The sequence below is a fragment of the Acyrthosiphon pisum genome, chromosome A2 (genome assembly GCF_005508785.2).
Source record: "Acyrthosiphon pisum isolate AL4f chromosome A2, pea_aphid_22Mar2018_4r6ur, whole genome shotgun sequence".
Taxonomy (NCBI): Eukaryota; Metazoa; Arthropoda; class Insecta; order Hemiptera; family Aphididae; genus Acyrthosiphon; species Acyrthosiphon pisum.
The window spans coordinates 50,296,485-50,324,458 of record NC_042495.1 but is presented as its reverse complement, the minus strand read 5'-3'; the positions used below and the strand labels follow the sequence as shown (position 1 = coordinate 50,324,458).

The following is a 27,974-nucleotide window of genomic DNA, read 5'->3' as shown; positions in this document are numbered from 1 at the left end:
AATTTAAATATTTCATATTAATCATAGCCAACTACTGCCAAATATATGTGAGCTTTTTGTTTTTTAACTTAAGTTTTTTACAATTTCTTATGTAGGTACTAAAAATAGTTATGTAAATATTTAATAATTTAATTTAAATTGAGTATAATATTATCATCAAAATTTCAGTTACCTAGACATACTAAGTAATTAATAGTACAGAGTTAAATCTGAAGTAAATATCTACGTAGATACTAGATAAAATGAATATTATTTTTATCCACATACATTAAAAAAAAATGATTCAAATCATTTAACTTAAGGTTAGACTACTCTATTATTATTATTATTATTATTATTAAGACACTCAGATATGCTGATTGAATAATAATTAAGTAATCAAATATATAACTATCTTACAGCAGAATGTTATTAAACACTTATGTTTAAGTAACATCCCACTTTCACCAACACATATATTTGAATACTCTTTTTTATTTAAATTAATACTGAAAACCCATTGTTGTATCTTTCACATTAACAAATTGGTATCTTGTTGTCTTCATTTTCATAGAATTTCTAACTTGAGTTTTTCATAAGTAAAATGCTGACTTTAAATAAAAAATGAAAACTGTAAACAACCAACTATAGGTACATACTTTAATTCCCCCAATTCTAAAATAAAACATTCGGCATTCATCGAACACATTATATGTATATATATATAATTATTTATGTTACTTTTGGGACTCATACACTAAGGTTTCACATTTATAATTAAAAATAAAACATAGATAAATATTCTCCATTCCAAAAAAAAATATACCAGTTCTGTGCATTTTTTTCACCTTCCACCGGTCACCATATGGTCAAATATGCTGTTATGTGGGGATGTGCACCGCCTGACAGAAACTGGTCGCAGCCTGATATATTCTCTTTTGGAACAAAGTATAGTTATAATTGTTATTCTAAGTATTATGACTACCTATATAATATATTTTAAATGATTACTTTTTATTATGTTTTTACTTTGGTATTAGATTAACATTGTTACTTACCACTAAATAATTTAAATTTATTAACTGTTAGATATTATCTTCTTCTCTTTTGATTATTGTTGGGTTCACTTTTCCTTTACATTTTTCTGAATGTAAATCACATTCTTCTTTATTTATCATCTTTGAACATTTATCACATTTATAAACAGCAATTATTTTATGTCTTTTCGCCATATGACTTCTTAATTTTAATTCAAACACAAATTTCATATTACAATATCCACATTCAATCTTATCCATTATATGTTTATCTTCAACATGAGCTAAAGCTTTTTTGGTATTCTTGAAGTCTATATTGCATAGAAGACAAATTGCTTGGTTTTTGTTGAGACTATACACGTAGGATTTCATTCGATTCATCAAACTGTCTTTTTTTAAATCTGGGACTAGTGTTAAATCAACGGTATCTGATATGGGTTCATAAATTTCTATCTGCTTAATTTCGCTAACAAGATTTTTCTTCATAATTCGCTTTTTTACACCCAATTTTTTATTTTTATCTGTGTCTTCTTTATTAGTTGTTTCATTTTTGTGTTCAGTATCCAAATGACATATAAGGCCAATATTATGACGAAATATTTCACCACACATTGTACACGGATATTCTGGTTCAATTTCATCAACTAATATTTGTCGCAGAGATGGTAAAGTATTGTTATTAATTGTTTCAATAGTAGGTCTAGTAACAGACTTGAAGATTATTGGTATTAATTCTGGTATTGAAGGACGACATAGAGGAATAGTTTTAGGAACAGGTTTAAGAACAGGTACAGGATACTGAGGTCCATTAACATTATGCTTTTTTGGTGGCCTCCCGCGTTTCTTTTTAATAATTAAGTGCTCAGATTCAGGCCTTTCAGTAGTTTTTCTTTTTTCTATCGTATTATTTGGTAAATTTCTTGGTAAATTGGTACAACCTCCTATCCTTCCTTTAAACTTTCTAATGTGGTTGAGTAAATCATTGTTAGTCATAAATATTCTAGAGCATAGTTTACATGTTAAACTGATTTTTGTGGATAAACCTGAAGGATTCAACAAAGTAGAAGTATTTTTTATACGATCGTCTAATTCAACAATTTCCACATCCGAATTATCTTCTATATCATCATCAAGTTCAACAATTTCCACATCTGAGTTATCTACAATATCATCATCTAATTCAACAATTTCCACATCTGAATCTGAATGATCTAATATTTCAATTGTTTGATTATCATAATTCGGTTCATCGATTACTAATGTACCATCTGAACTATCTTCACTTTCCAGCTCAGCCATATTTCTAAACAATTATAAAATAATATAGGTAGATTTAATCAGAGAATTTAGTATACCTATTAATTAATTAGTTGGGTAAAAACCGGTTAAAAAATTTTTTTTATGAAATATTTAGATATCTGACACACTTACAGTTTGTAGAGTGGTGTAGTTTTATACAAATTAATTGGGTATAGAATTATTCTAATAATACATGCACTATATTAATTAGATAAATAATAATCATGTTTATGACGAAGAAAAATGTACCTACCTATTTATTTTTATAATTAGGTACCTAGATGTACGCAAAAAAAAAAATATATATATATATATATATGTATATTGATGCAGAAATAAAATATAAATTAAAAATGTGTACACTTCAGTTTAACATGATGTTCTTAAATTAATGAATTTGAAGATAAGGAAAAAATGTAGTTTACTCAACCACAACAAGACATCAACAAAATACAAAGTTATCTGACAATTAATATTCTTATTTCTGTAACATTCTATATATATATATATTTAATTCACATTGAGATACACTTGAATTCATAATTTTAATCTATTACCGCTAATAAATTAAATGCCTATATTATATTATTTGTGTATGCCGTTTGTTTTATTTGGCATTTAAATTGTTGAGACTAGCCAAATACTCACTCGTTTTAGGTTTAATATTTTATTATGTACACTATTGGCGTCGGATTCACTCAAATTGAATTAAAATAGGTATGGGCTGTCTTAGGTTCATCGTATAATATCATACTAAAATGTAAAAGCAGTTAAATGGTTCAAGACGACTGCCGAGGGCCAACAATCGCGCGTCTGGCGCATCTGGCACAAACCACTAAACAACTAAACAAGTAAGTACTCAATTGTTTCGAACTGACACGGAAGGAGTAAATAATTTATTGCACATATAATAAATTCATAAATTATTAAATACTAAAGAGTAAGTACTAACTACTAGGTACTGTAGTAGTATCTAAAAATAAAAATAAATAACAGTACCAAGAAATACAAAGCGAACACAAAAAGTCCAAAAATTATATTATCAAACAAAATACTTATTTTACAATGTTGTCCAGATGTAGATCGACCGTATGTTTAAATTTGGCAACATCGTATCGCATTCATTTTTGAGAAAATTACGTTTTGCAAAATAATATGAAATATGAATAAATACTGTAATATTTCCAAAAAAGATTCTCAGACAATCGGTAGGCGGTAATGAACTAAAAATACTGTCACAATGTTCGAATGTATTTATTTTTTTCCGAAGTGGACATTTTTTTTTATTATCAGTGGACAGCGACCGCGGACCGATTCCCATTCGGAGCACAGGGAAACATGGCAACCATTTTTGTTTTGTATTTATCGCGCCAAAACCGGGATTTATGATAATAAGCCCATTGGTAATATCATAGAACAATATTATCTGATCTGATCTTTCGTAAGACTATTCGAAGTTCGTCCGTCCTCTCTAACTATATCGACTTATAAAACGCAACTCCCATGTAATGTCGTACTTTTAAATGTTCGCAAAATTAATACATCAGACAACAGTTGTGAATTAAGAATTTTGATTGTAATTTGTCTTGGTAATTTTTAAAACTAGGTTTTTAATTTTTGTCTACTGTGTACAACAAAAGATTTAAAGTAATCGTCTATTGCTGAAGTCGTTTATTCAACTAATTTCCCATTATGAATGCACTCAAGTGAAAACACACTCAGAAGTAAGTACCCATTTCATCCTCAATACTTAAGTAGGTATTAAGATGTAAAAATTAGTATATATCGAGCAACATGTACGGTTTTTATAGTATGATTATTAAATACAATAATAGTTGACGACTAGTTGTTTGTTAAGTAATGTGTATTGTCCTTAGTTATATTTCTAATAACTATTTAAATTGTCTATTTACTTTTAAAAGTTCAAATTAATTTTCATCAGGATTTAATATCTGCCTTCCACACAACTTTGAAGTGACAATAATATTTTTAATATTAATTCAAATTGATATCTATTTAATGTAAAAGCATTTAAGAGGACTTTACGCCAACATTGGTCGTCTCTGTTTTACAAGTGCGTAACATAATCTGAAACATTATCCGCTAAGCATACAATTTGCTATTTTACGCAATTGTTAGACAAAGACAACAAATGTCGGTGTAATGTCCTCTTAAGTAATATAATATTTACATTCTACACATAGAAACCAATATTGAACGTTCCCATAGTATGTGCAGTGAGATTAAAATTGTAGCTAGGTTAGTTTAAAAAATATTTAAAAAAATTGTCTGCTTTCCTTAAAACCCAACAGCTCTAAAAATAATACGTTTTTTTTTATTTTAGCATTAGGCCACTAAATAAGATTTTAAATATTTAACTATTTTTTTGTTATTGATGCTATTAACATCATCATTAAATGTTTAGTTTAACGTATATAGGTACATTTAGGTAACTAATCTTTAGAAATGTTCATAATAAAAAAATAATGAAGTTGGGTTCTAATGGTTCTATTTTCAATTTATATAATTATGTAGTTTTGATTTACATAAATTACCTAGTGTAAAGTCTATGATCTACAACTTATAACGTATTTTATTAGATATTTCTTCATGGAAAAATATGTTTTTTTTGCATGTACCTAAGGTCATTGGTTGTTATTTATTATTATTCTGAAATACTCTTCTGTTTATGATCTATTTGATATACCTACCTCACGCAGGGGCGTCATTTCAGTTTATTTTCTGGGTGTGCAAACTTTTAGGCAGGCCAATTTTGACATTTCACCAGGCCATTAAAAAAAATATATATTTATATATATATAAATGTAGGAAACCTATGCAAACCTATGTAAACATTCTTTCCTTCCCTTTTATAATTCTAATTGAAACTCATGACGACTAATGCAACTTTTAAATAGCTAGCAATTCAAAGAATTAAAAGGTTATAAGCAGTTAAAGCAACCAGCTAATGTCATTACTGTACATATACAAAAACTTAAAATATATATATTTTATATTACCTATATATGAAAACATGTATAAGTTAATTATGACGGCGCATTGGAGTATTAATGGCAGGCCAATTGTTAACATTTTTTAAGTTAGTGGTGCCATTGCACACCCTGCCCCCCCCCCCCCCCAAATGACGCCCCTGACCTCACGTGGTAGGATTCTGCACATGTTGGTATCAATCTGTGGTGTAGACATGTGTAGACAAAAAAATAAAACAACTTAGCTAAATGGGAGGGGAAAATTGGAAAAATCCCCCACCCTCTCAAAACTTTTTACTTAATTAGTAAAATATTTAATAATAAGGAACAATGAATAAAATTTGAATTGATTCAAAATTCACATCAAACACAATATGGAAGATTATCTGCTCCTAAGCTAATGGTGGGAGGGGACCTGATCCCCATGTTCCCCCTTGAATACGCCACTGGTATCAGTAGGCGTGGCTAATGCACGGTGCATGCCAAGTTTATTATTTCAACAACCATTTAGCTTGTATTTTGCTAAGATAAATATGGTAAAGCAATTTTTTGGCCACTGACAACAAAACCCAATTTATCGAGAAGTGTGAACCGACTGAATCAGACTAAAATTGGTTGGTGCTTGAGCTTAATCTTATATGAGAGTATAGTAGCTAAATTTATTTTATTTAACATTATAGAATGTCTTCCCATTTATAAACAGCTAACCATTAATATGTAGGTAAGGCATATTTATTAATCAATTATACTAATACAATTGTATGATGTCTGCTTATTAAAAAGACAAGTTCAAAAAATGCAATAAGTATATGTACCGCAAATCGCAATCCAATATGCCATACTTAATGGTGGCGTCACGGAAGATTGTATGCAAATGCTGCATAAAAAATTGCCATACTACCCATATATTTAATATATTGGTAAAACATAGAACAGACAACTATAAATGTATTATAACAATTTATACAAATTAATTCACTTATGTTTAAACGGTGTCTAAAATTTTATTAATTCAACAAATCCAACAATGTAGGTATTCAACATATTGTATTATGTTATTGATCTTAAATTATCATGGTATAAACCATATTTTTTAATTTAAGTTATATTAATAACTAAAATATTTCTTTCATGATACATTATATCTTATGAGTTCCCTAAAAAATATATTTTATATTATTAAATACGTATAGGCTACAGGTATATAAAAATGTATAATATTTTGGTCAAATAAAAATTAAGGTTATACTATGTGGTTTGTATTATTATTGACCAAAATACATACAAAGTGCCAACACTATTAAGTTGAGATATTATCACACAAGTAAGCATTTTTGTGAAAGTAACAATAATAAATATTTAAACTTTAATTTTATAAAGGCATTTTTCAGTTATTCGAGCAAAATTAATTCTATGCGTAACCTTGAGAAAGAATTTGAATTAAAAAATCAATTAAATATTTTCATTTCAATGTTTTTAATTAATGTAAAGATAATTGATTAAATAAAAAAAATTACAAAAATTATCACTTTAATAATTATATCTTTGTGCATAATAGTATCTGGTCAATATCAAATTAATTCAATAAAAAACATTTGTGTGTTTAACTGAAAACAATTTGGAACAATTTCAATGAAGTAATATTCTACAATAATACCTAATTAGCGCTTTATTTGTAATCAAAATACGCAATATTAATTCTGTGTTAATATATTAAGTATAAAATTAAATAATTATTTATTCACTTTTATGTTAAGTTTATTAATACTTAGGATAGTTATATAATTTATAAAAATATGTAACTATCACAATTTCAACAAGGTTACAAATATTTGTATAAGTTATAGACTTAAAATGCCTTCACAAGAGTATAAAAATATTATGATAACAATTTATTTAAGTTTGTTTAGTAACAATTTTAGTTTGTTCGAAGAAAAAAGTATAAAATTCATAAATAATAATAAAAAAAGGTGTGTATACATCTTAATTTGCCTTTTAGACATGTCGTGGATTGATTCTATGATCTTTTAAGACATACAATATATCCTTTACTTGCTAAGACTCCTCTACACTTAACATGAGTTAGGTATCTTATCATCCATTCAAGTTTAGGAATTTTTTGTTTTAGTTCAGTTTGGTCTCCAAAAACTTCAGCTAAGCACGATTGGGGTAAAATTTCTAAAAAAAAAAAATAAATATGTATTATATTCATATATAAACAAATATATTAATACCTGTAGAAAAATAAAGTGAGATTTGCAATAGTATAATAAATAATAAACAAATTAAAAACTAGTCATAACAAACAAAGTAAGATAAAGAGATCAATATAATACTTCAGATTTTAAAAACATTAATAGAAAAATCAGGTTAATCAGGTAAAATTTTGATGGCCATTTTATTTATTTTATCATAGACTCAAAATACATTTTATTTTGCATAGAATATTTTAAGTTTCTTTTTTATTTTAGATACTTATGCATACCTATTTAATTAGGTAGTTAAAAAAATCTTTAATGACTATTTCAAAGAATGTTGCATATTGTTTGAATATTTTTATGTGTTCAAATGATAAGACATTTTTGCTATAACCAGTAGAGTAAAATTGTATAATAACCGGAATTAAAATGTTTCTTCTATATTATTTCAGCAATAATCAGTAAATAATAGGTAGACTTATAATATACTGTAAAAATATATTGAAAATAGTGATACAGATGTTTAATAGGATAATATTTGTTATTTGTACCTATGTATTCAATAAAAAAATAAAAAACTTAAACCAGCTACTTCTTATATTATAATATAATTTTCATATTAAACTCTGAAAGTACTTATGACTACACAGTATTTGAAAATAATAAAATATTCCAGAAACATTAAAATATTGTTCTAATAACATTTTGGCAATAATTTAAAAATATGAAAACTTCTTCATAGATTCTATCTACTTATATGCATTACATTGCAAATAAGGACAGGTACTGAATTATTAATTCAACACAATGTTGTTAATTATGTATAGTATTAATATTAAGGTACACTTAAAAATACCTTTTGAATCACTGTGTGTCAATAACTGTATTTCATTATCTTTAGTAAACTCTTGAAGAGCTTCTGGTACAACACAACAAGAGTTCAAATTAATTTGAACAATTGTTGGTTTAATCTAAGATCAAAACAAATAATTAATATTCAATGTACAAAATAGAATAGACTGAACTTACAATTGAGTTATTGTACAGAGAAATGAACAGATCTGTGTCAATGTCACTCACACCGATACGCGTGATTTTTTGTTTGTTAACATATCCTTCAAGTATAGACCACAGAGTTAACAAATCTGCTAACAAGGTATCTTTACCATGATTAAATGCTAAAATTACAGAATCTACAACTTCTTCATTCAATTCTTTAAAAACTAAAACAATAGATTAATCCTATTACATAAAATACACAATAGTAAATAATTAATTAGTATCATACGATTTTTTAACGAATCTTCCAAAACATCCACCTCGTTTGTGGTAAGAAAAATCTTGACGCTTGTTTTGAGAGCTAAATCTTCTTCATTGTCATTATTGTAGCACTCATCACATTTTAAATGTACAGTTTTTTCGTTCAATGCAAATGGTGATGGATACTTTGACAGACAAATGCTTAAACATTCAACAACCTAAAATCATATAGGTAGGTAGATGCAACGAGTTAAATAATATGTAATATAATTTAGGAATCCAAATAAAAATTTAATAATTATTGTTACCTCTTCAGTTGCATTTTGACCTGCTTTTTGTGTCAATTCATTAGCATTCAACACATTTCCAGTATGAATATAAATTTTTGAAACAGTTTTCGGAATATCGTATGGCATTGTAAAATCACTGTTGATAGTTTATAACACACTTGCTACAACGTATGTATAATGTAGTAAAAATCGATTTTCTAAACAAATTACGAAAACGTTGAGACTGTTATTTGAGCAAAACGTACAAATTCGTACCTAGGTCGTGCATGCACGCCACACACAGTCGAAGTAAAAAGGAAATGATTATCCAAACGTCCTATATAGGTAGCACAATTTCTGTTATCAATTCCAAGGTCATCCGCGGGAATACAACTGTTGTATGTACCTGCGCACACGATATCACATGGCCATTATTATTTTTTACATGGCAAATTGACGTCGCCAATCGCTCATAGCCTCATTATCATAATACATATTATTATACATAGTACATGCGGAAAACACGCAACTTTAAGCAGCAATTAATTATAGTACCCAATAAGTAAAAATAATATTACTGCCGACGATAAGATTACAGTACGGATAAACAATAAACGTCTACGAGTGGGTTAGGTAGGTACCTAAATAAAAACTTGTTACGTAGTCGTTATCCGTGCATGTGTTTATTCCATACATAAAAATAATCAGTTTTTTATCTGAAGATTTATCGCCACCGTACCACACGACCGGCGTTCCGTTCACCATGCCCGTTGATTACATTGGATTTGCGTACGCCGCAACGGTGGCAGCCGGAGGCATCATCGGCTACGCAAAAGCAGGTATGACTATAAATTATTATTTCCCTGATATAAACACAATATATTTTTGTGTGATAAACACGGTTCAACTACCTAGACGGTGGCTCAAAACTATAAAGATTAAAAAAATATTTCCAATTTTTTAGCGTTTGAACATGTACATCTATGACGTATAAAGAGGTATTGTTTTTCTAGTTAAAGTTTTGAGTTATTCAATCATTTCCAATCGTGTGCGATTATTTGAACATTAAACTTGATTTGATATTTTTGTTTTTAGCAAGTATTCCAAGTCTGTCGGCAGGTTTGTTGTTTGGCTCTCTACTTGGATATGGTGCATATCAAACAACAAAAAACCCCAATAACTTGGCCCTTTCATTGGGTACAAGTGCAGTTCTAGGAGGAATAATGGGTGTTCGTTATCTTAATAGCGGAAAAGTCATGCCAGCTGGTATACTGGCAGCTTTAAGGTACATTTTAAAATATTTGAAAAATTTATATCATATTTGATTTATTAAAATACATGATTATTTGTTTATTTATTTAAATCAATGGGTAGATACCCTTTTAGTAAATATAATGAAATATAACACACAATATGAGTTATTATAAGTAATTTTTACCTATAGCAAAACTTAGATATATGGTATATATAAACAAAAAAGAATAAAAAAAAATTAGAATATAATAAAAACAAGTGACATAGTTACATAAGTAAGTAGGTATAGTTATTTAGTTTAGATATTAGACTAATGATATTAGCTGGATAGGTATAAATTGATCTAATGTAAGATGAAAGACTGTAGGTAATTTATTCACTTCATTTGAAATTCAGTTAATAATCAATCTTTGTATTCTGTTAGATTTTTAAAGAAGAACGTTTAAGTGATTTTGAAGCCTTGTTGCTCTTGTGGATTCTCGAAATTTCAAATCTTTAATAATGTTAGTAGCATCAGTAGTGTATCTATGATTTTTCTCGGGGGGGGGGGATATGCCTCCCACCCGTAGAAACGCCACTAAGAGTAGCATGAGTTAATCCATTTAAAAGATTGTAAAGGTTACTAATGGTTCTTCCTTCTGTTTTTTCGTGATATCAAGATGATATTCTTGTCAGCATCATTAACTTAAGTTAATCATGGACTTCAGAGGTCAGGAATATTGGTGTGTTTGTTAAACTTTTATTTAAAATGTTCTTTCAATGTTATGTCCTTAAACTTTGATCCTCTATTACCTAAGTTGTGTTTATGTGTACTTTGCGACTAATTTGTTCTACATCCTCTTAAAGGTTATACCTATTATGCTCATTCATTTTCTTTAATATGTTTTTATTAAACAGATTTATTATTGTTATAAATAATGAAAAAATGTTAACAGTTATAAAAAAAAATAATACTAAACATAATAGTTTACAGGAGTTCTGAAATTAATTTCTCAGAGAAACTGTGTATCTGCTATTTCTTTTACACACAGTCACACACACTAATGATAGGTACTTACTACGCACACATTTACAAGACACGTATGCATACAATTTAAAATAGATAGCCTATTTTGAACCCCTTAAAAACTGTCTATTTGCAATCCCCTTGACTTAGAAACTTAACAGTTTCACTAAATATTTAAATTAGCATTATCTACACGTAGTATAATTTTGGTTCTTTTTGTGTTAGGTATTTATAGATATTTGAAATTGTTTGAATTTTTGGTTTTTTTCCCATGCATGTTGATAAAAAATGTTGTTAGATAAAAAAAGCTTGACAATTTAATAGGAATTTAAAGTTAAAATTTTGATGAGTCGTTAAAATCATAAATTATTTTGTAACTAAATATTCCTTATAAGTTTTTCTTACTTGAATTAAAAAATCAAGTTTCGCTTATGACCGTACTCATTTTTTTAAACATTTTATGAGTTGAAATTATAACAAAATTTGATATTTACTCATAAAATAACAATTTTGGTTAAAAGTTTACTACTGACTAGTAGTCTCTTTGGAAAACATCAGAACAAAATTTAATATTTGAAGCTGTTTAAGTCTTATTACAATTCAATTTGGTTGTGTATACTTTATTATTTTGTTTAGAAGTATATCATAATAATATCATTATAATATAAAATTATATATATTTTATAAGAATAAATAGAATAGAAATATAGAATATACAAATTAAATAGAATTTATCTTTTTCTCATATCAAGTTATTTTTGTGCAATATTATTATTTTATATTTGAAATATACTGTAAATGATTGCAGTCAAAAAATAGTTCATGTAGTTATAATGTGAATATGAAATGTTTATACCTGACAGAGTGCATTGATATAAAATAACTAGGTAGTTAAGTATTAGTTTTAGACATTTAATTATTATATTTTAATTTAATTTAATTTTACGCTATGGGGTCATTAACACTTGAAAATTTATTATTTTTAGCATATTACTTAATCTTTTTTTTATCAAACTAACTGATATATCTACTTAAATAAATATTAAGTAACAATGACTAATAAGATATATATATACTTCTGAGTATTTAAAATGGTCCAATCACATTTGTCTATGACCAAGGCCATAGCTAATGAAAGAATTTATAAATTCAAAATTGATAGTTCAATAGTACCTTTTTATAAGCTGTATAGATGCAAGATGATAGAAATATTAGAATATTTTTAAAGTATTAAGTAAGAACACCCATTTAAAACCAAAAAATAAAAATAAAATAAGGGATTCAATTAGTATTTTTAAAGATTATTTGAGGGCCTCACAATTTGCTTTTATTTGCTTATAATGAAATGATACTATGGCTTAAGGTAACACTTGTAAAAATAGCATTGAAATAATATATCTGACTGAAAGCTTAAACTGTAACACTATAAACAAATATATGTTATTGCACTTATAGTGATGTTTTATTGCATAGTTATTGTTTTCTGTACTTATATGATTCAGAAAGTATATCATAATATAGTTAATAGTTTTATATGATTAAAATAATCTTTTAAAATATTTCTCCAACCTAACAATTTGTACAGCTACCTATTTTGCTTAAGTTATAAAATACTTATAAACTTATATAATCCTATATTATGCTATATATATTCATGTTTGATTATTTATTATTATTTAGTTTGGCCATGGTGATCAGATTGGGTGCTAGACAAGTTATTGTTTGGTCGGCAAAAAACGAATAGACAATCCTGGAGAAAATACTGAAGTACTACAACAACCATCACTATCAGTTCAAAATGTTATACAAGAGCAAAATAACGAGCCAAAAGAATTATTAGAGGGCAATCATGCAAATGTTTGAAAATCATTGCATATTTGCATTTGCCCTTTAGTTCTTATCTCCAGGATTGTGTATACAGCTCTTAGTCAATACTGCTTAATATAAAATTAGAATAGTTTAAATTTAAATAATAATTTAATTATAATTTTTGGTGGTTTGGGTCAATTTTACCATTATTTATGATTACGCTTTATATAAATATTTTTTTTTTTAATGATTTGTATCAAAATAAAAACAAAAAAAAAACTAAAACACTTGTTTAACTTATTTATCATATATTTTTTGTATGTACATTTCTGTCACTTAAAATACTTAGACTAAACAACATCTTAATTAGTTAAAATAAAATATCATAGGCAGAAAAGTTGTATTTGCCCACTCAATAATTACAAATAAAAATAAACAAAAATAAGTTTTGAATCACATAAATGTCGTAGTTTCGAAATCTTTTTCAGTCCAGTTTTATCCTAGAGTTGTCGAGGAACAATATTATTTGAATCGGATAAAAAAAGATTCCAAAACACGAGAACGTAATACATAATGTTGTTATATTATAATATCATTATGAACTTATCATATAGGGCGGCTTATCACAATAAAAATATCTCCCAATCGAGAATGAGTATATTATGTGGACAATGTATAGGGTTTTCATAAAGATTAATTGTTTGTCGTTGAGTCACACCACAACTAATAAATAATGATAAAAATAAAACAGAAAAACTGTACACATAATATGGTAGCAATAAATAATAATATCGTATTCTAGTGTGTGTGTGATGTATATTGTTTGACTGCGGTTATGATCCGCGCATAGGTCCACGACACAACGTTGGAGTTATAACTTATAAGTGGTTTTTGTTTAATTTTTTTTTTAAACAAATATTTTTTTTCAAAAACAATATAATATAAAATGTGTATGTATAACGAGGCATAAATAATAATAATATTAATAATAGATTGATCTCACAGAGATTGTATATGGTTTTTTTTTCTGTTTTTCTCTATATATAATACGTATATATATATATCATAAAACTTGACGATAGGTACGTGCGGGCGGGTTGGCTGGCTGGTGGGACGGGAACGGGTAAACTGCATAAGACTGCATCTGCACGTCACGTGTTGCACTTGATGACTCAGCCGAACTGTTGCAATTGCAGTTGTCGCGACAGGCCGCCACCGTTGCACACGTACTTGACGGCGGCGCAACAGTTTTCCCGGATGTACGGGTTCGAACAGTGTCCCATGCCGTACCTAGTTAGGTAGTCGTAACAGGACACGGCTCCCAGCATGTCCATGGCTCCTGCTCGGTCCACGCACTCGTCAGCTGTGGAAGAAACGGCAAACGAAAAATTCGTATTATGTATTTTCAAATAATCATAGCACACAAGGCAATTCTTTTATAGGTTACCAACGCTCGTTTACTCGAAAAACTGTTGACGTTTTGAACCAATCACTATACTTTCGTTGTCTGAGTTTAAATACAATTTTTTTATAAATTTAAATTCTTTGAAAAATGTTCTGCTTTGAAATATAAAGTGATTTTTGTATACTGTTCAAATTTATAGTAAAAATATTTTTTTTTTCTTTTTGTATTATTTTGTAATGATTTCAAATTAGGTTGGTATGTAAAAAGAATATCTCCAAAATCATCCATATTTTTCGATCTAACAAGAGTTGGTGTGTGTACTATCAAAAGAATCACTGTACCTATGTTTCAACTCATGTTTTTATAAGTAAATACCCTGACCGTGCCATCATATTTTAATATTTTATGTATGATGAAGACGTGAAGATAACGCAGGGCGATTTTTCAATAAATTCGTTCTCAGCTAGATTTTGCTAAAATTTTGTTTAAAAGTTGGCTGTTAACTGTTAAGTAGGCATCTGTTGGCTGACTACTTATTATTTTTAGTAACTATTTATAAAATATAATTTTCCCTTTCAAATCTAAACAAAAATTAACCGGGACGGTTTAGGTTCTATGTTCTTAAATAATCGCCCTGTATGTTATAAAATTTAGCGATGTTATAATAATAAATATTAATGTATATGTTATATTATATAATAATTGCTTAGTATAATATTAAACTATAAGCTAGCTGTTAATGATGTATGCGAGATTGTACCAGCTTCTGGTAATTGGCACTGCACAGGCGTGTTGTTGGACGATGATCACAATTAATAATAATGACATCGTCATCATCACAGCGGTTAGAATGAGTGCAAGAAGCGAGTGTTATTCAGCGAGTACTTCACAAGCAGTTGTTTTAATGTAATTTGCTTTGGTTATTTTACGTTCGGTGTAATATTACGTATGTAATTTGCTTTGGTTAGCAACGGCATAAAGTGCAATTTTTTTATAATACATATTATATAGAAACCACGTTTCCTTGGTACCTAATTTTTATACACCGTCGGCATAATAATTAATTAATTTTTTTCTTATCAATAGTCCGAGGATTGGTCGGCCGAGAAAACGATTGCGTCTATATATATATTATAAGGTCAAGAGAAAAATCAACGCCTCGTGACTCGTGTTGCATTAACAGTAGGCGAATATTTATAATAAATAATAATGTATACATAGGCGTTTAGCGTATCGGCACGGCGGCGGCTGTGATGATGATAATGGTTGCCACCGTGCAAGCGGTTATGTGTAGAGCATTGCTTAAAAATGTCGTTGACGAAATATGGACTTTGTTGAGTATACCTCTATACAACTGTTGCGCGTATAAATATATCGTCATTTAGGATCATCCGTGTCTCGCGCTACAGATACCTGTAAGGGTAGATTTCGGAGTCAGTGTACACCGAGCTAGTGGAATATATCGCACATATCCGCCCGAACATGTTTTTGTAACGCGGAACCCAGACCACCCTGTAGCTGTGTATAATATTATTAATATATAATAAATAATGATAATAATATTATATGTACATGCATACGTATACAAAGTGTATTCTATTATACAATGTTGCGTACATAGGTACAATGATATACACATGCACATTATCACGACGCAAATATATATTTTTTATACGCAGTTGTCGTCCGTGCAGCGTTCTGTTATAATGTTATATTGTGTTATAATATAATATATAGGTACTCAAGTGTGATATATTATATGAAGATCATCGGCGTAAAGATATAGTGTGAAGTGGTTTTTCGTTCCAGCCAATAAATTATTATTATTATTATTTTTTGTATACGCAATGATAAATAATAATAAAATTATGATGATGTGATCGAATGTGATGTGTGTGCGGTTTCCCCCCCGTATTTTGCAGCGCTTTCACGCAAACTCGATCACTTACCGTACGGACCGCCGCCATTACTCTTGGGCGACTGAGGTCGATCGACGGTTTTCAACTCTTGCGGCCCCGAGTGGTAGTATTTGTTTTTAAGCAACGCGGCCAACGGGTCTTCGTTTTTATCGCCGTTACCTAGTGGTTGTTGTTTAATTTGTTGTTGTTGTTGTTGTTGTTGTTGTTGTTGTTGTAGTAGTAGTTGTTTGTATGTCGGTATTCGCGCGTCATGAGCGTCACCGTTAGTCGTGGTTACCTGTGGAGGTTGTTGGTAAGGGTTCGGAGCGTACAAGTTTTGCGGTCGGGGGTGCAAGTTGTTACTAGTACTGGTGGTGGTGGCAATAGTCTTTTGGGTTGTCCTCCAATAGTCATTCCACACGGACCTAAAACGCCGCCAAATTTGGTAATATTAAATTTAATATGTTTAGCGATCCCTATATTATAGTATACATATAAATAATAGTTGTCTTATAATTGTATATAGCTAAGCATAGCGTTTATGTAAATTTATAATAATATATTATTAACTATTCTAATACCTATTGCATACATTTTATAATATATGATAATTCAAAATTTTTCTATGAAACCATAATATTTATTTTGAAAATCTAATCTAATAAAATCTAATCTTTGTGTAGTTAAGAAATTTATTTTAGATTTTAATATCTTATATACCTCCTGCATATACATGTAACAGGGATAGACAACTTAAATTTATTATGTGGCCAATTTTTTTTACTTTAAAATCTAGTGAGCTAGTGTACCTATATAGAAAGCTAAATACAAATATTTACTGATATTTTTAAGTGATACAAATCACGTTAATAATATTTAACAAAACTATGAGAGTGCGACATGATGGGTAAGATAAAATTGATATAATCAAATAAAAACTACTACCTACTATATTTAAGAATATGTATTAGTAATTTATATATTTAGTAATTAATTATAGTAACAGATAAGAATTAATAACTAAGTTACATGAACAACGTAGTTTTTAAACACAGATAAACATTTCTCCGATATTATATGAAGTAGGTAACTAAAAATTTTTTAACTCTTATGTATTGCATTGAAAATGTAGCACGGTCCAAATAAAAATGGTACGCATGTCGCCAGTTGCCCATCCCTGGCATCTAATTTAAGACCTGATCTAAAGCCATCTGACTATGTCTAATTCAGATTACCTATACATAAAATAATATAATATTGTATATAAGAGCGTATATATAGTATTTACTAATCTACTCATTATCTAGTATTACAATAATAATATATAGATGTGATGATGTTATATAGGGCGAACCACTGTTGTGTATTACCATTTCCCTGTGTTAGCTTTTTGGACATATACGGCGGCACGCTCTGTATATATATTATATATATATAAATAATAAAATGTTATAATATCAAGTATTTACAGTACACAAACAAATAGGATACACCAAACATTAACAAACAACATAAGTACAAAACATGTGCCAAACGCTCGTTTTTGACAAACTCTGTGAATTCTGACTTACGAGTCTTAAATCCACATGGGTCACAATATTATTTGGCGAATTTTTACTTGTTTATGGTATACTAAAATGCCGGATCGCTCTAGTCCAAAACGCGCGTTTTATATATTAACACCGCATAATATAGTAAATTTACTAACATATATATCACAAGCGTGTGCGTAGTGCGTACCGCTGTGGGTACGTTGCGACGACAATTAATATTATTACCTGTTAATAACTTAAATTTATCATCCCTATTTAATGTTGTTGTGCACTTGAAGTACAGGTAGCTACATTAGCAACAGTTTAAAATGTTTGTAGTTTTCGACTTTAAAAGACATAACCTGCACCGTAGTAGGTATTAGCTGATAACACTGATATAATAATAATAAAAAATTTAAACTTGTTTTTGCGTTTCTGAGAGTGAAAACTGAGACCGTCAATCAAATATAATGCACAAGAAATACTTAATCAATTTAAACATTAAAGTACGTTATATTATGCCCCTGTATCTGTAGTGCTTATATAGGTATTATTAGATGTACAACAATAATAATATTGTTGTCGCCGCGATACCGGTGCGAGTATAAACACGCGTGACTAACGAACGATCTAAACCTGGGATGGGCTTACTTGTTGGCCCTCCGTTAAATAAGTTTGCCCATCCCTGATCTAATAACAGTAAATACACATATACACGATCGTCGTCGATCGTGCGTGTTTATAGGGTGATTTAAGGCGATATATAATACATCGCGACTGTTGCCGGGATCTCGTCGTACCTACATGTTGTTCGCAACAGTGCGATTTTGTTTTTGATTTTACCTCTGTGTCGTGACGTTAGGAGTCAAATACTGCGGCCAGTCTTGAGTTGCTTCCCCTTCGTCTCCCGACCGGCGCAGGTAGGCCGGTGTGTTTTGCGAAAAGTCCGGTATTATGTTCTCGTGTTCCGTTATGCACTTGCCGTTGGTGCAATGCTACATGTTATAAAACAGAGTGACGATAATGAGTAATTTGTTGATTTTAAGTTATCGAATGAATTTTCGATTCATCAACCAAAAACTAATAACAGTGGCAACGCTGTACTTATGAAATATTCATTTCATATTGAACGTGGTTCAATCTACTCTCTACACTTTCATTGTATTTCTATGGATTATCACTGAATTTGTCGTCAAATTATTAATTGGTTTATTAGTTATGGAGTCTATAAACTACACTCTACAGCCATACACATGAGTATACATACCAATATACCATAGTATATGTATCAGAAAACGGTCTAATAATAATATATTGTGTTCAATACAATCGATCTTCGCAAACAAACACGCGCTTCCCCCCTTGCCAATACAATTGTCGACATGAATAGTTACAAAAAATATATTTTTATTCAAACGCTGTCTTTAGTACTCACTTGTCCATCTCCGCAAGGTGATCCTTCTGCCGCGGGCCTGTACGCCACGCAGTAACCCGAACCAGCGTCAAAGCAGAACAGCTGAGCGCACACCCGATCATCTTTCTGCAAGGCAAACAAATAAACGTTTTTTTTACGATCTCAATACTGTGCGTACATGATGTTAACTCACGAAACAGGCGCTGGTCCCTCGGTCTTTCCTGCACTGGGCGTCCAGAGTCAACAGTTTTCCTGGCAACATCCTGGGTAGTGACTCGTCTTCGTGTGGCGAATTGAACAGACATGTAGCCGTGTCACCGCTGTACGGAAATTTAAATTATTATTTATTATTATTAAAGTTTTTAATTGAGTCAATGTATATAATGTGTTTAAATGTTATAATGTGTTATAATTATGTTTATTCGTTCATAATCTGCACAAGCTATATAGTCAATAACGTATAATTTCAATTGCAAGTGCCCAGTAGGTCAACGATTTCATCACTTCCAAATGATGCATTTCCCGGAGCGTTAAAGTCGCTTTACTGATCATTTGCGTCTTTGACCTACCATCATATTATTATTTACATACACCCATATCCCACACACGTCATTTATCGATCAGAATGTTATACACACTTTAAGAAATGATGGAAAGACGACACGCTGCACGGTGACCACCGGAATCCTTTTTCGGTGTGCCGCAGATCGCTCATGATGTATCCGTCTTCCCAGCGACATTTCTCCGCTCCCGGTCCGCCCAGGTAGGTCGGTGGTGGTGAACCGTCGTGCACCGCACCTAACCTATAACAATACGCGCACACACACACGGTCATTAATCGCGATCGGAAGCAAGACTTGTGCGCCACTGCTAAGGAGAAAAGGCGATGTACAAGTCTTGCGGGTTATCTAAACTAGACGGTGGTGATTGGACTTACAGGTGACCGACTTCATGCGCCGCTACGATGATACCGGAAAAGCCACCGGTGTCCTCAATGATCGCGACACTATTGACTTTCTCTAGACGTTTGTTCACTACGCAAGCACCTCCCACGTACGCGAATCCTATACATGTGAACATGGGGATTAGCACAAGCGAATGTTTTTTTGGAAAAAAAATCGTTTCGTTTTTATCCATCAATACCCAAACGCAAATAAAGTGAAAAAAAAATTATTACTAGTATTAATAAGCAATTTCTACCGGCGGACAGTCCGTCGAAGTGCAACTAAATAACTGTTAACCCAACACATTTGAGAGGAAAGCGTGTAATGTTGTTAAATCATTTTACCTTAAACCTATATAATATTAGATACACTGGTTAGGTTAAATATATTTATTTATGTAGTATACTAGTATATATTGTAATATACATTATACATGCATGTACTTATAAAATATTTGTTAGAAAAACGCACAAATATATATGTTTATATTTGATTTTTATTATTCAGGAAACAAATCACCGTAAAGAAAGCTTTGCGTATACCATTATAGCTAACCAGTTTCGCACCAGTATTACCACATGTCACGCATTTGCGTGCCCAGTGTATACGAGTGCGAGCGCGCTAGTGTGTTTGTGTGTGTCACGAAATGCTAAAAAACATTTTCTGCTGATAGTGTTTAAAAATAGACACGTGACAATTTGTATTATGTATATATAAAACAGTGTAAAAGAAGATATAATGGTGACCTTAAATACATAATTTCCAGGTAATTTCAGAATTTCAGTGCCAGACAGTGAATGAATCAAGATTGTTGTAACCTTTGTTTGCCAAAAAAAAAAAAAAAATAATACAATGTTTATTTTTAAGTGCGATTTGTTTGAGAGGGAAACGAAATGATATCTGGGGGCCGAACAAATTACAAGTGCACTGATATGTTTTGGATTTTCAGGGACATACCTGCGGTACCCCTGTTGCATGTATCGTGTGGGTATTGTCGCCTGCACATGTCTAATCTGAAAATGAAACAGTATATATGCTATTTAGTCCGTACTGAATTGTCATTTACATTGCTCTGGACTCAATAACGTCTCTCGGTCCGCTAATACGTGGTGGTTCAAACATATTATTTTGTATACATAATCATTCCAACACGTAAAATTTTTACATTTTAATTATATAATATAGTTATAATATAGACTAAAATAATATAGAGTATTAATCATCTACCATCTACACACGTTAGAAGCTCCGTCAAGTACCACAATAATAACATACTCTGTCCCCATCGTACCCAGAAGGATGTTTAGTGTAAGTAGTATAGGTAATGCCGTTCGTAGGACGGCAATTTGCAGTATGTACAAATTCTCCCGTATCACACTACCAAGCACTTTTCCCCTCTTATTTTTATTTACCACATACCAGCCGTTCCTTTTGTGCAACGGCCTCCTTTTCGACGTCTGCACATGTCGTACCTAAATGCATTGGTTGTCGGTTATAATGTCCCATATATTATATTATCACACAAATATCATTTTGTACGGTCTCGAAGTAAAAGTAAAATCTATTTTTACTCGAGATGTTAATAAAAAATAAAAACTAATTTGTATTAAATGTTTTTTTTATGAATTCATAGACTATTCAGAACCAGCTTACTTGGTGACGGCTACGGCGATATCGTATACTGGCAGTCTTCGTTCTTTGAACAGGTATTTACCCATGTCTGTGAGTGCAGCCGCTGAGTCAATGGCGTCTCTACCGACTCTATTCCTCTCCAAATAGGGCGTGGCGTCTCTCGCCTAAAAATCACATATTATAAATAAATTTATTTTTATGTATTCGTTTATTTTTGCAGCAAACATGGGATCGGACAAGAAAAACGTTTACGAGTTCATGGTCAAAGCCAACAGACCATTCAGTAGCAACGATGTGTTTTCAAATCTACAGAGACATGGTGTCGGAAAGTCGGCCGTGGAAAAAGCTCTCGATCAGTTGGTGAAGGATAACAAGATCTTCATGAAGTTGAATGGCAAGCAGAAGATTTATTGTGTAGTGCAACCGGACTCGACGGTGGAAGACCAAAATGAAATCCAGTCGATTGACGAGGAGTTGATGAAAATTAACGAGGCGCTGCGTGAAGTCGAGCGCAAGTACAAAGAATCCGAGATTGAAGTGAAAACACTCCAGGGCACCTACAGCACCGAGGAAGCAAAAGACAAGGTGGCCGAAATGGAAAAAACCGTATCCGAATTAAAATCGCAATTGGATCAAATGTCTAAAACAAGTGGTAACGTAATGTCGTTAAAGGATAGAGGGCAAGTGAAGAAGGAATACGAAACGGTCACCAAAGAGTATAGGAAACGCAAACGCATGTGTACGGACATATTGGACTCGATCTTGGAGAACTGTCCGAAACCAAAGAAAGCTCTTTTCGAAGAAATCGGAATCGAAACGGACGAGAGCGTCGGCATGCCGGCATTGTGAGCATCGCCATCGAGTTAAAAATATTATTATTATTTTTATGTCTATATATTACTTAAACTTTGTTTACCCGTGATATTATGATGCCCGCGATGCTTATACGTATTTTTGGACCCTTGAGTAGTCTGTACCTGAGGTCCACGCCGTTCCAGAAGGACACAAAGTAACGTTTAATCTGTACGTTGTCTCCCCCATGCAACCTGTTTACAAATCGCAAAATGTATTTTTTTATTAAAATGTACCATATATAATATAGTTATTATGCATAAATAAACCATAGTCCATAATAATAGTATGTTGGTATATCGTGCGTTAAATCGTATACGATTTATTACTATAATCGGGATCCGTTAAATCTGAATTACGACGGTGCGTACCTGTAACCGTCATAGTCGACGATGACCATTATTTCCGGGTAAATGGCGTACGGCGCTTCCCGCTTGGTGATCGATCTTTTCCGCCTGCTCCTCGGCAACGCGTCTGGTTCCATTAGCGCTGAAAACGAAAGGATTATTTCGAGTTGTAACAATAACACTGTTATAAATAATAATTTTCTTGTCACGCCTACACCGAAAGTTTAGTTTTCGACGAGCGTTGTAAAGCAACTTTTATCCGTCCGCTGGTGGTATAAAGTGGGAATCCCTATATAGTGTCTGGCGGTTAACTGAAAATCCCCAAAAGTGCTGGGCGTATCCCCCGCACAATCAGACACTAATCGATGGACGCAGAGGCGTGACAAAAAATAGTATGTGTGGTTCGTGTAAAGAGTGAATTACGCTGCCCTCGCATGTGGCTCGTGCCAGCACACGTCGCCCGCGACTGAAACATCTCACTTCCCGCCCTTGCCACACAATATGTGTATATCCTTGCCATGGTGCCGGGCGTCAACTTACCGTAATCTCCCGCCGTCCGGTCAGTTTCGGGGTTCCTTCTGTACACTACGTGCTTGTGATGTGCCACGAACTTTTGTGACTTCAGCGGGAAACCCTGGTTGGACACTTCGTTGTCACCGTCTCGAAGCTCTTGGTCCAAGAACATCTCGTCGTCGGGGGTGGTAGACTGTACGTGTCTCCTGTACACGGCTGGCACGGGCTTCACCACCAAATGATCCCCAATGGTACCTTCCTGAAAACAAACGGGACGTGAGATTAAACCGAAAATCCCGATTACATTTTTTAGCAAATAATCTACTCGACCGATCGAATCTGGGTTAGCGCAATCTGCAGTTAATTATTTATATATCATGGTGTATAATATAATACAACACAAGTTTCGGCGCCGGATACGATTAGGAGGAGACTTGTCATGTTCACGAAAACCGGTTGCTGCACAGACAAATAGACTATAATAATTTATAACATTTTTTCGTGCGACAAACCGTATAGGTACCTTATATATTATACTGTTAAGATTCACGTATATGTACGATAATATTATATTGATTTATTGTGGAAACATGTATCTGCTGATATTTTTCTCCCGCCCACCTTGCACCGTCCTATACGATTCCGAGAAATTCGCTTTGCGCCCCAAATCTCTATAAAAAAATTTAGTGCAATAGCATTAGCGCGGACATCTTATCGCCACGATGACGGCCTCACGTCGATCGTGTAAAAGAATATCTCTGTACCTATAGATAGCTATAAAACTAACTAGGTATCTAACGACCTAACATTTACCGGGTTGCTGTTACAACTGTTGACAAGTGCGATAATATTTGATAGACTATAATATAGATATGAGTATATGACTATATGAGTATATCATGACTTAATTAAAAAAAAAACCAGTGTTTTTGACGCGGCGATTGTATATAAATTATAATATGCAAGACTTCGAGAACGTGTAATAGACTGGTATATGCTGATTAACGTTGCACATCTCGACAAAGTATAATATATCATCGCAATCAGGAAATATCGAATTATAATTTCATAGGTTAAATAAAATATAATAATGTAAATCTAATGCACGTGTCGTGTAAGTAAATAAAAATGTAAACGAATTAATATATTATGGAATTCATAATCTATAAGATATATTAGTAAGGTATAATGTATATGAATGTATATCTAAACTCGATTTAAAGATTATAAAATATGTTACTATTCATGTTTTAATCAGAAAATTTTATAGCGAATTAAAACATATGGATATCCCATATTAATGAAGTTTCCTAGCTAGTGGTTTTTGGCAAACTATTTTAAAATACATATTCGAAGTTCATTAAAATTAATATCAATTCGTGTATTATACATTCAAAAAGACCATTCAATTTTATTACGTTTGTGTACAGCTCTAACGAATTAATGTTATAACTTCTTTAATAACTACTATAATAGCGTCGAAGCGCATTTCAAGTAGGTACGAGAATAATATATTATATTAATAATAATGACGTGTCCTTATAAAGCCTGGCATTGCAATGCAATTAAACAACAATAGGTTGAGTTCTTAAAAATAAATGATTTCTTTTCTGAATTAAATTTCATTGAATACAATATAGGTAACATAATATAGTGTGCGTGTATAGATTATTGTAGTCTTTGCATTAAGTTTTGAACGATGTCAACGGCACAAGGTAAAGTAAATAATAATACTTAATAATAATAATAATAATACGATGATTTAGGTTTCAATGCAGAATAGACACGTCCCGCGATATTCCACAGTTCATAAGACAAACAAAAAACAAAAATGCATAACTGAACAACAAAAGTAAACTCGTCATGTTATATGCACCGTGTAAACGTTTTGTTGGTAGGTACCTCTCAATACGGCCATAATGTAATTTTATTCAATGGCGTCTGGTCTATGATATTTACATTGCAAGCGCGTCGTAAACTGATAACGACAATAAAAATTAAAAATAGGATAGAATTCGTGTGACCAGCCGCGGTAAACGAAGAAGACTGTGCGGCGCCGAGTGAAAATTAAAAAGTTAATAAAATCTGGATACACGAATACACGATGGCCGATGGGTAGAGAAAGGTAGGGTTAGAATGCATCTTTGTAATATTAAATATTTATAAACTGTTTGAATTTTTAGTAATGGAAGGAACGTATATATTATATTATATAACATATTACACGTGTTGTTTGTAAAACATCTTAGTTTATATATCTTAGGTTAGAAAAAACAAACACGGACGGACGTTAAACGTTCGTTCAAATATTGAGATAAAAATTAATTTTTAAGTCAAGAAACGAAAATAAAAAAGGAATAGAAACAAAAAGAGCACGACAATCCTCCGTTTGCTTACGTACGACGTACCTATATTGACTACATCACGTATAATAATATGCATCAAGTGGACACATAGTACATTACACATATATGTATATGATGATTGGATAGATATTATTGTTATTGGTATTATATTGATTGTTGATGCGATCGGGACTTATGTAAACCACTGTTTTTGTTTAATGTTTGCCATGTTTATTATTTAGGTGACTATGGGGGACAACCTTGTAGAATCACGAAAGTTAGCTGCGAAAAATTCACGCTCTCCAATACGTAGCTGGTTGTATTACTTATGTTGCGGTTAGTTGTCAATTCTTTTTTTGGAAACTGTTGATCGAAACTTAATTTTATATTAGGCTTTGAAAATTAAGTATAAATTCATAGACTGTTATAGGTGTCTAAAGCTAAACATATTATAATAAACACCTGAAAACTTGATATTATTTATTTCCATATACAATTATTGCACCTGCAAAAGTACAAACATTCATATCAGCTGTCAATAGTTTTGTTTTGAAAACATATTTATAGATAGGTCATAGCATAGAACAGTAGGTATGTGGTCATGGGTATATATAATTTAAAGTTTTATTAATTATTATACAACTATAGATTATATAGATATCTACTTAACAAAAAAATGTAATTCTACTATTATTTTAGTGTAAATTATTCATATTCTTAACTTTGAAGTTAAATAAGTTTACGGAAGCATTTTCAACAGATGAATTTTTATTGATGTGTATTTAAGGCATAAAGATAAGCAGACTGGTGCATCATAATTTCGCGGTTCCTCTGTCTAATTTTTAGAAATTCATTATATGCCGGTTTAACGGTTATATATTATAATATATTAAAAATTATCATACATAATAACTGCGCAGGATAAAAACATTTTTTTCATTAATATACGTTTAACTGTATAAAGTACACTGTGAATAGAGTTGGTGCCAGGTGTATGCCTAACTATAATAATAAAATAAAAAAATTTACTTGGAATCGCAAAATAATGAACCTTAAAGTAACGAGCATTAAATAAAAATAAATAACGATCGCCTGTTGGCTAGCATCGTATGGCACAAAACTATACATATTATAATATATTATTATATATAACGAAGTTGCCGCCTTTTCGCGTATAAATTATAAGCAAATATCATAATATGCGCGTTAGCCGCACGTATATATAGGTATACGCGTCATCTAATAAGCATGTCGCTGTATATGGAATACAATTGTATTCCATATTAATATCGTTATGGTACACGGATTATAATATATTTAATATAATAAGTATTCCACGAGTCTCTATAAAGTGTAAATTATATAGTATAGGTATAGTATCGTATAATATGAGCGCCTGTGTACCGTGGTAATCCGGCCGGTGGCAGACCATCTTGCGGTAGCGAACGCCAAAACACCCCCCCCCCCAAGAGACTACATAGGCGTAAATAGTTTTGAAATTTTTTTTTTTTGGGGGGGGGGGGGCTGTGGATCAGTATATACTTGATACTCTTATGATGCTTTTAAATTATAGCAATGAAATCATTAGTCTTGGGGGGAGCTTTAGAAATTCTAGGGGGGCTAAGCAGCCCCAAGTCCTCCTCCCTATTTGCGCCTATGCTATAGACACTGCAGAATATAATATTTTATAATATTTAACGTTTGGGTTATGATAATAATAATTGAAATGTCATCATGCAACATCACCGTGCGAAGTTTCCGCTCACACTATTGGCCTGCAGGTGGGTGGTACCTACCCATTTAGAATTTTTACGCCCCTAAATATGACAAAACGCAAGTATATGTATACATATTTTAAACTTAGGTATTATTATCTACCTAATATGATTGGCGTTTTTTTTTATGACCTCGAATCAAATCATTTTGATTTAAATATTACAACATTATCATTAGAAAATGTTTACACGCTGTTATTTTTATGCATTTTTTGA

General features: G+C 31.3%; 4 protein-coding genes across 12 annotated transcripts in view; 1 reads left to right on the top strand and 3 right to left on the bottom strand.

Annotated features, from left to right (window-relative positions):
* Nucleotides 1–72: 72 nt before the first annotated feature.
* On the bottom strand, nucleotides 73–3,577 carry LOC100573238. Of its 2 annotated transcripts, none has more exons than XM_016802650.2 (2): nucleotides 3,380–3,577; nucleotides 73–2,319 (listed from the first exon to the last, which is right to left on the bottom strand). In XM_016802650.2, exons 1-2 carry the CDS (start codon nucleotides 3,424–3,426, stop codon nucleotides 1,065–1,067), a joined length of 1,302 nt encoding a protein of 433 aa, XP_016658139.2. In that variant the 5' UTR covers nucleotides 3,427–3,577; the 3' UTR covers nucleotides 73–1,064. The 2 variants fall into 2 exon arrangements, with proteins under 2 accessions (XP_016658139.2, XP_003243067.1); XM_003243019.4 differs by lacking the exon at nucleotides 3,380–3,577 and adding an exon at nucleotides 2,964–3,351.
* A 40-nt stretch (nucleotides 3,578–3,617) lies between these two features.
* LOC100161413 (transmembrane protein 14C-like) lies at nucleotides 3,618–23,067 on the top strand. 6 transcript variants are annotated; one of them, XM_008182643.3, is made up of 4 exons: nucleotides 3,748–4,039; nucleotides 9,755–9,871; nucleotides 10,128–10,317; nucleotides 12,973–13,851. In XM_008182643.3, the coding sequence occupies exons 1-4, from the start codon at nucleotides 4,012–4,014 to the stop codon at nucleotides 13,034–13,036; spliced, it is 399 nt and encodes a 132-aa protein (XP_008180865.1). In that variant the 5' UTR covers nucleotides 3,748–4,011; the 3' UTR covers nucleotides 13,037–13,851.
* LOC100163457 (gamma-glutamylcysteine synthetase, putative) lies at nucleotides 6,960–9,343 on the bottom strand. The gene is made up of 5 exons (NM_001162103.2): nucleotides 9,072–9,343; nucleotides 8,792–8,981; nucleotides 8,533–8,726; nucleotides 8,360–8,474; nucleotides 6,960–7,483 (listed from the first exon to the last, which is right to left on the bottom strand). The coding sequence occupies exons 1-5, from the start codon at nucleotides 9,177–9,179 to the stop codon at nucleotides 7,323–7,325; spliced, it is 768 nt and encodes a 255-aa protein (NP_001155575.1). The 5' UTR covers nucleotides 9,180–9,343; the 3' UTR covers nucleotides 6,960–7,322.
* Nucleotides 13,393–27,974, bottom strand: part of LOC100160665 (A disintegrin and metalloproteinase with thrombospondin motifs 1) — a 73,000-nt gene continuing 58,418 nt past the window's right edge. For 2 of the 3 annotated variants that reach the window (XM_016802648.2, XM_003243018.4), the window contains exons 6-17: nucleotides 23,666–23,897; nucleotides 23,150–23,267; nucleotides 22,843–22,972; nucleotides 21,948–22,090; nucleotides 21,252–21,307; nucleotides 20,288–20,414; nucleotides 19,989–20,153; nucleotides 19,544–19,670; nucleotides 19,372–19,476; nucleotides 18,780–18,931; nucleotides 16,456–16,829; nucleotides 13,393–14,464 (exon numbers count right to left, since the gene is read on the bottom strand). In XM_016802648.2, the coding sequence (XP_016658137.2) occupies nucleotides 14,274–14,464; nucleotides 16,456–16,829; nucleotides 18,780–18,931; nucleotides 19,372–19,476; nucleotides 19,544–19,670; nucleotides 19,989–20,153; nucleotides 20,288–20,414; nucleotides 21,252–21,307; nucleotides 21,948–22,090; nucleotides 22,843–22,972; nucleotides 23,150–23,267; nucleotides 23,666–23,897 (1,920 nt within the window). In that variant the 3' untranslated portion in view covers nucleotides 13,393–14,273. Of the gene's footprint in view, nucleotides 14,465–16,455; nucleotides 16,830–18,779; nucleotides 18,932–19,371; nucleotides 19,477–19,543; nucleotides 19,671–19,988; nucleotides 20,154–20,287; nucleotides 20,415–21,251; nucleotides 21,308–21,713; nucleotides 21,767–21,947; nucleotides 22,091–22,842; nucleotides 22,973–23,149; nucleotides 23,268–23,665; nucleotides 23,898–27,974 lie in introns of all 3 variants that reach the window. The other variant, XM_016802649.2, reaches the window with a different exon arrangement.

What these genes read in the sequence shown, in the direction of transcription:
- LOC100573238 (XM_016802650.2), bottom strand. Translation starts at nt 3,426, where the DNA reads ATGTTGCCAAATTTAAACATACGGTCGATCTACATCTGGACAACATT. An exon ending in ATCTACATCTGGACAACATT is followed by an intron (nt 2,320 to 3,379) that starts GTAAAATAAGTA and finishes ATAATTGTTTAG; the next exon opens with AAATATGGCTGAGCTGGAAA.
- LOC100163457 (NM_001162103.2), bottom strand. Translation starts at nt 9,179, where the DNA reads ATGCCATACGATATTCCGAAAACTGTTTCAAAAATTTATATTCATACT. An exon ending in GGAAGATTCGTTAAAAAATC is followed by an intron (nt 8,727 to 8,791) that starts GTATGATACTAA and finishes CTATTGTTTTAG; the next exon opens with TTTTTAAAGAATTGAATGAA. An exon ending in GACACACAGTGATTCAAAAG is followed by an intron (nt 7,484 to 8,359) that starts GTATTTTTAAGT and finishes TTTTTTTTTTAG; the next exon opens with AAATTTTACCCCAATCGTGC.
- LOC100161413 (XM_001949657.5), top strand. Translation starts at nt 22,152, where the DNA reads ATGGGATCGGACAAGAAAAACGTTTACGAGTTCATGGTCAAAGCCAAC.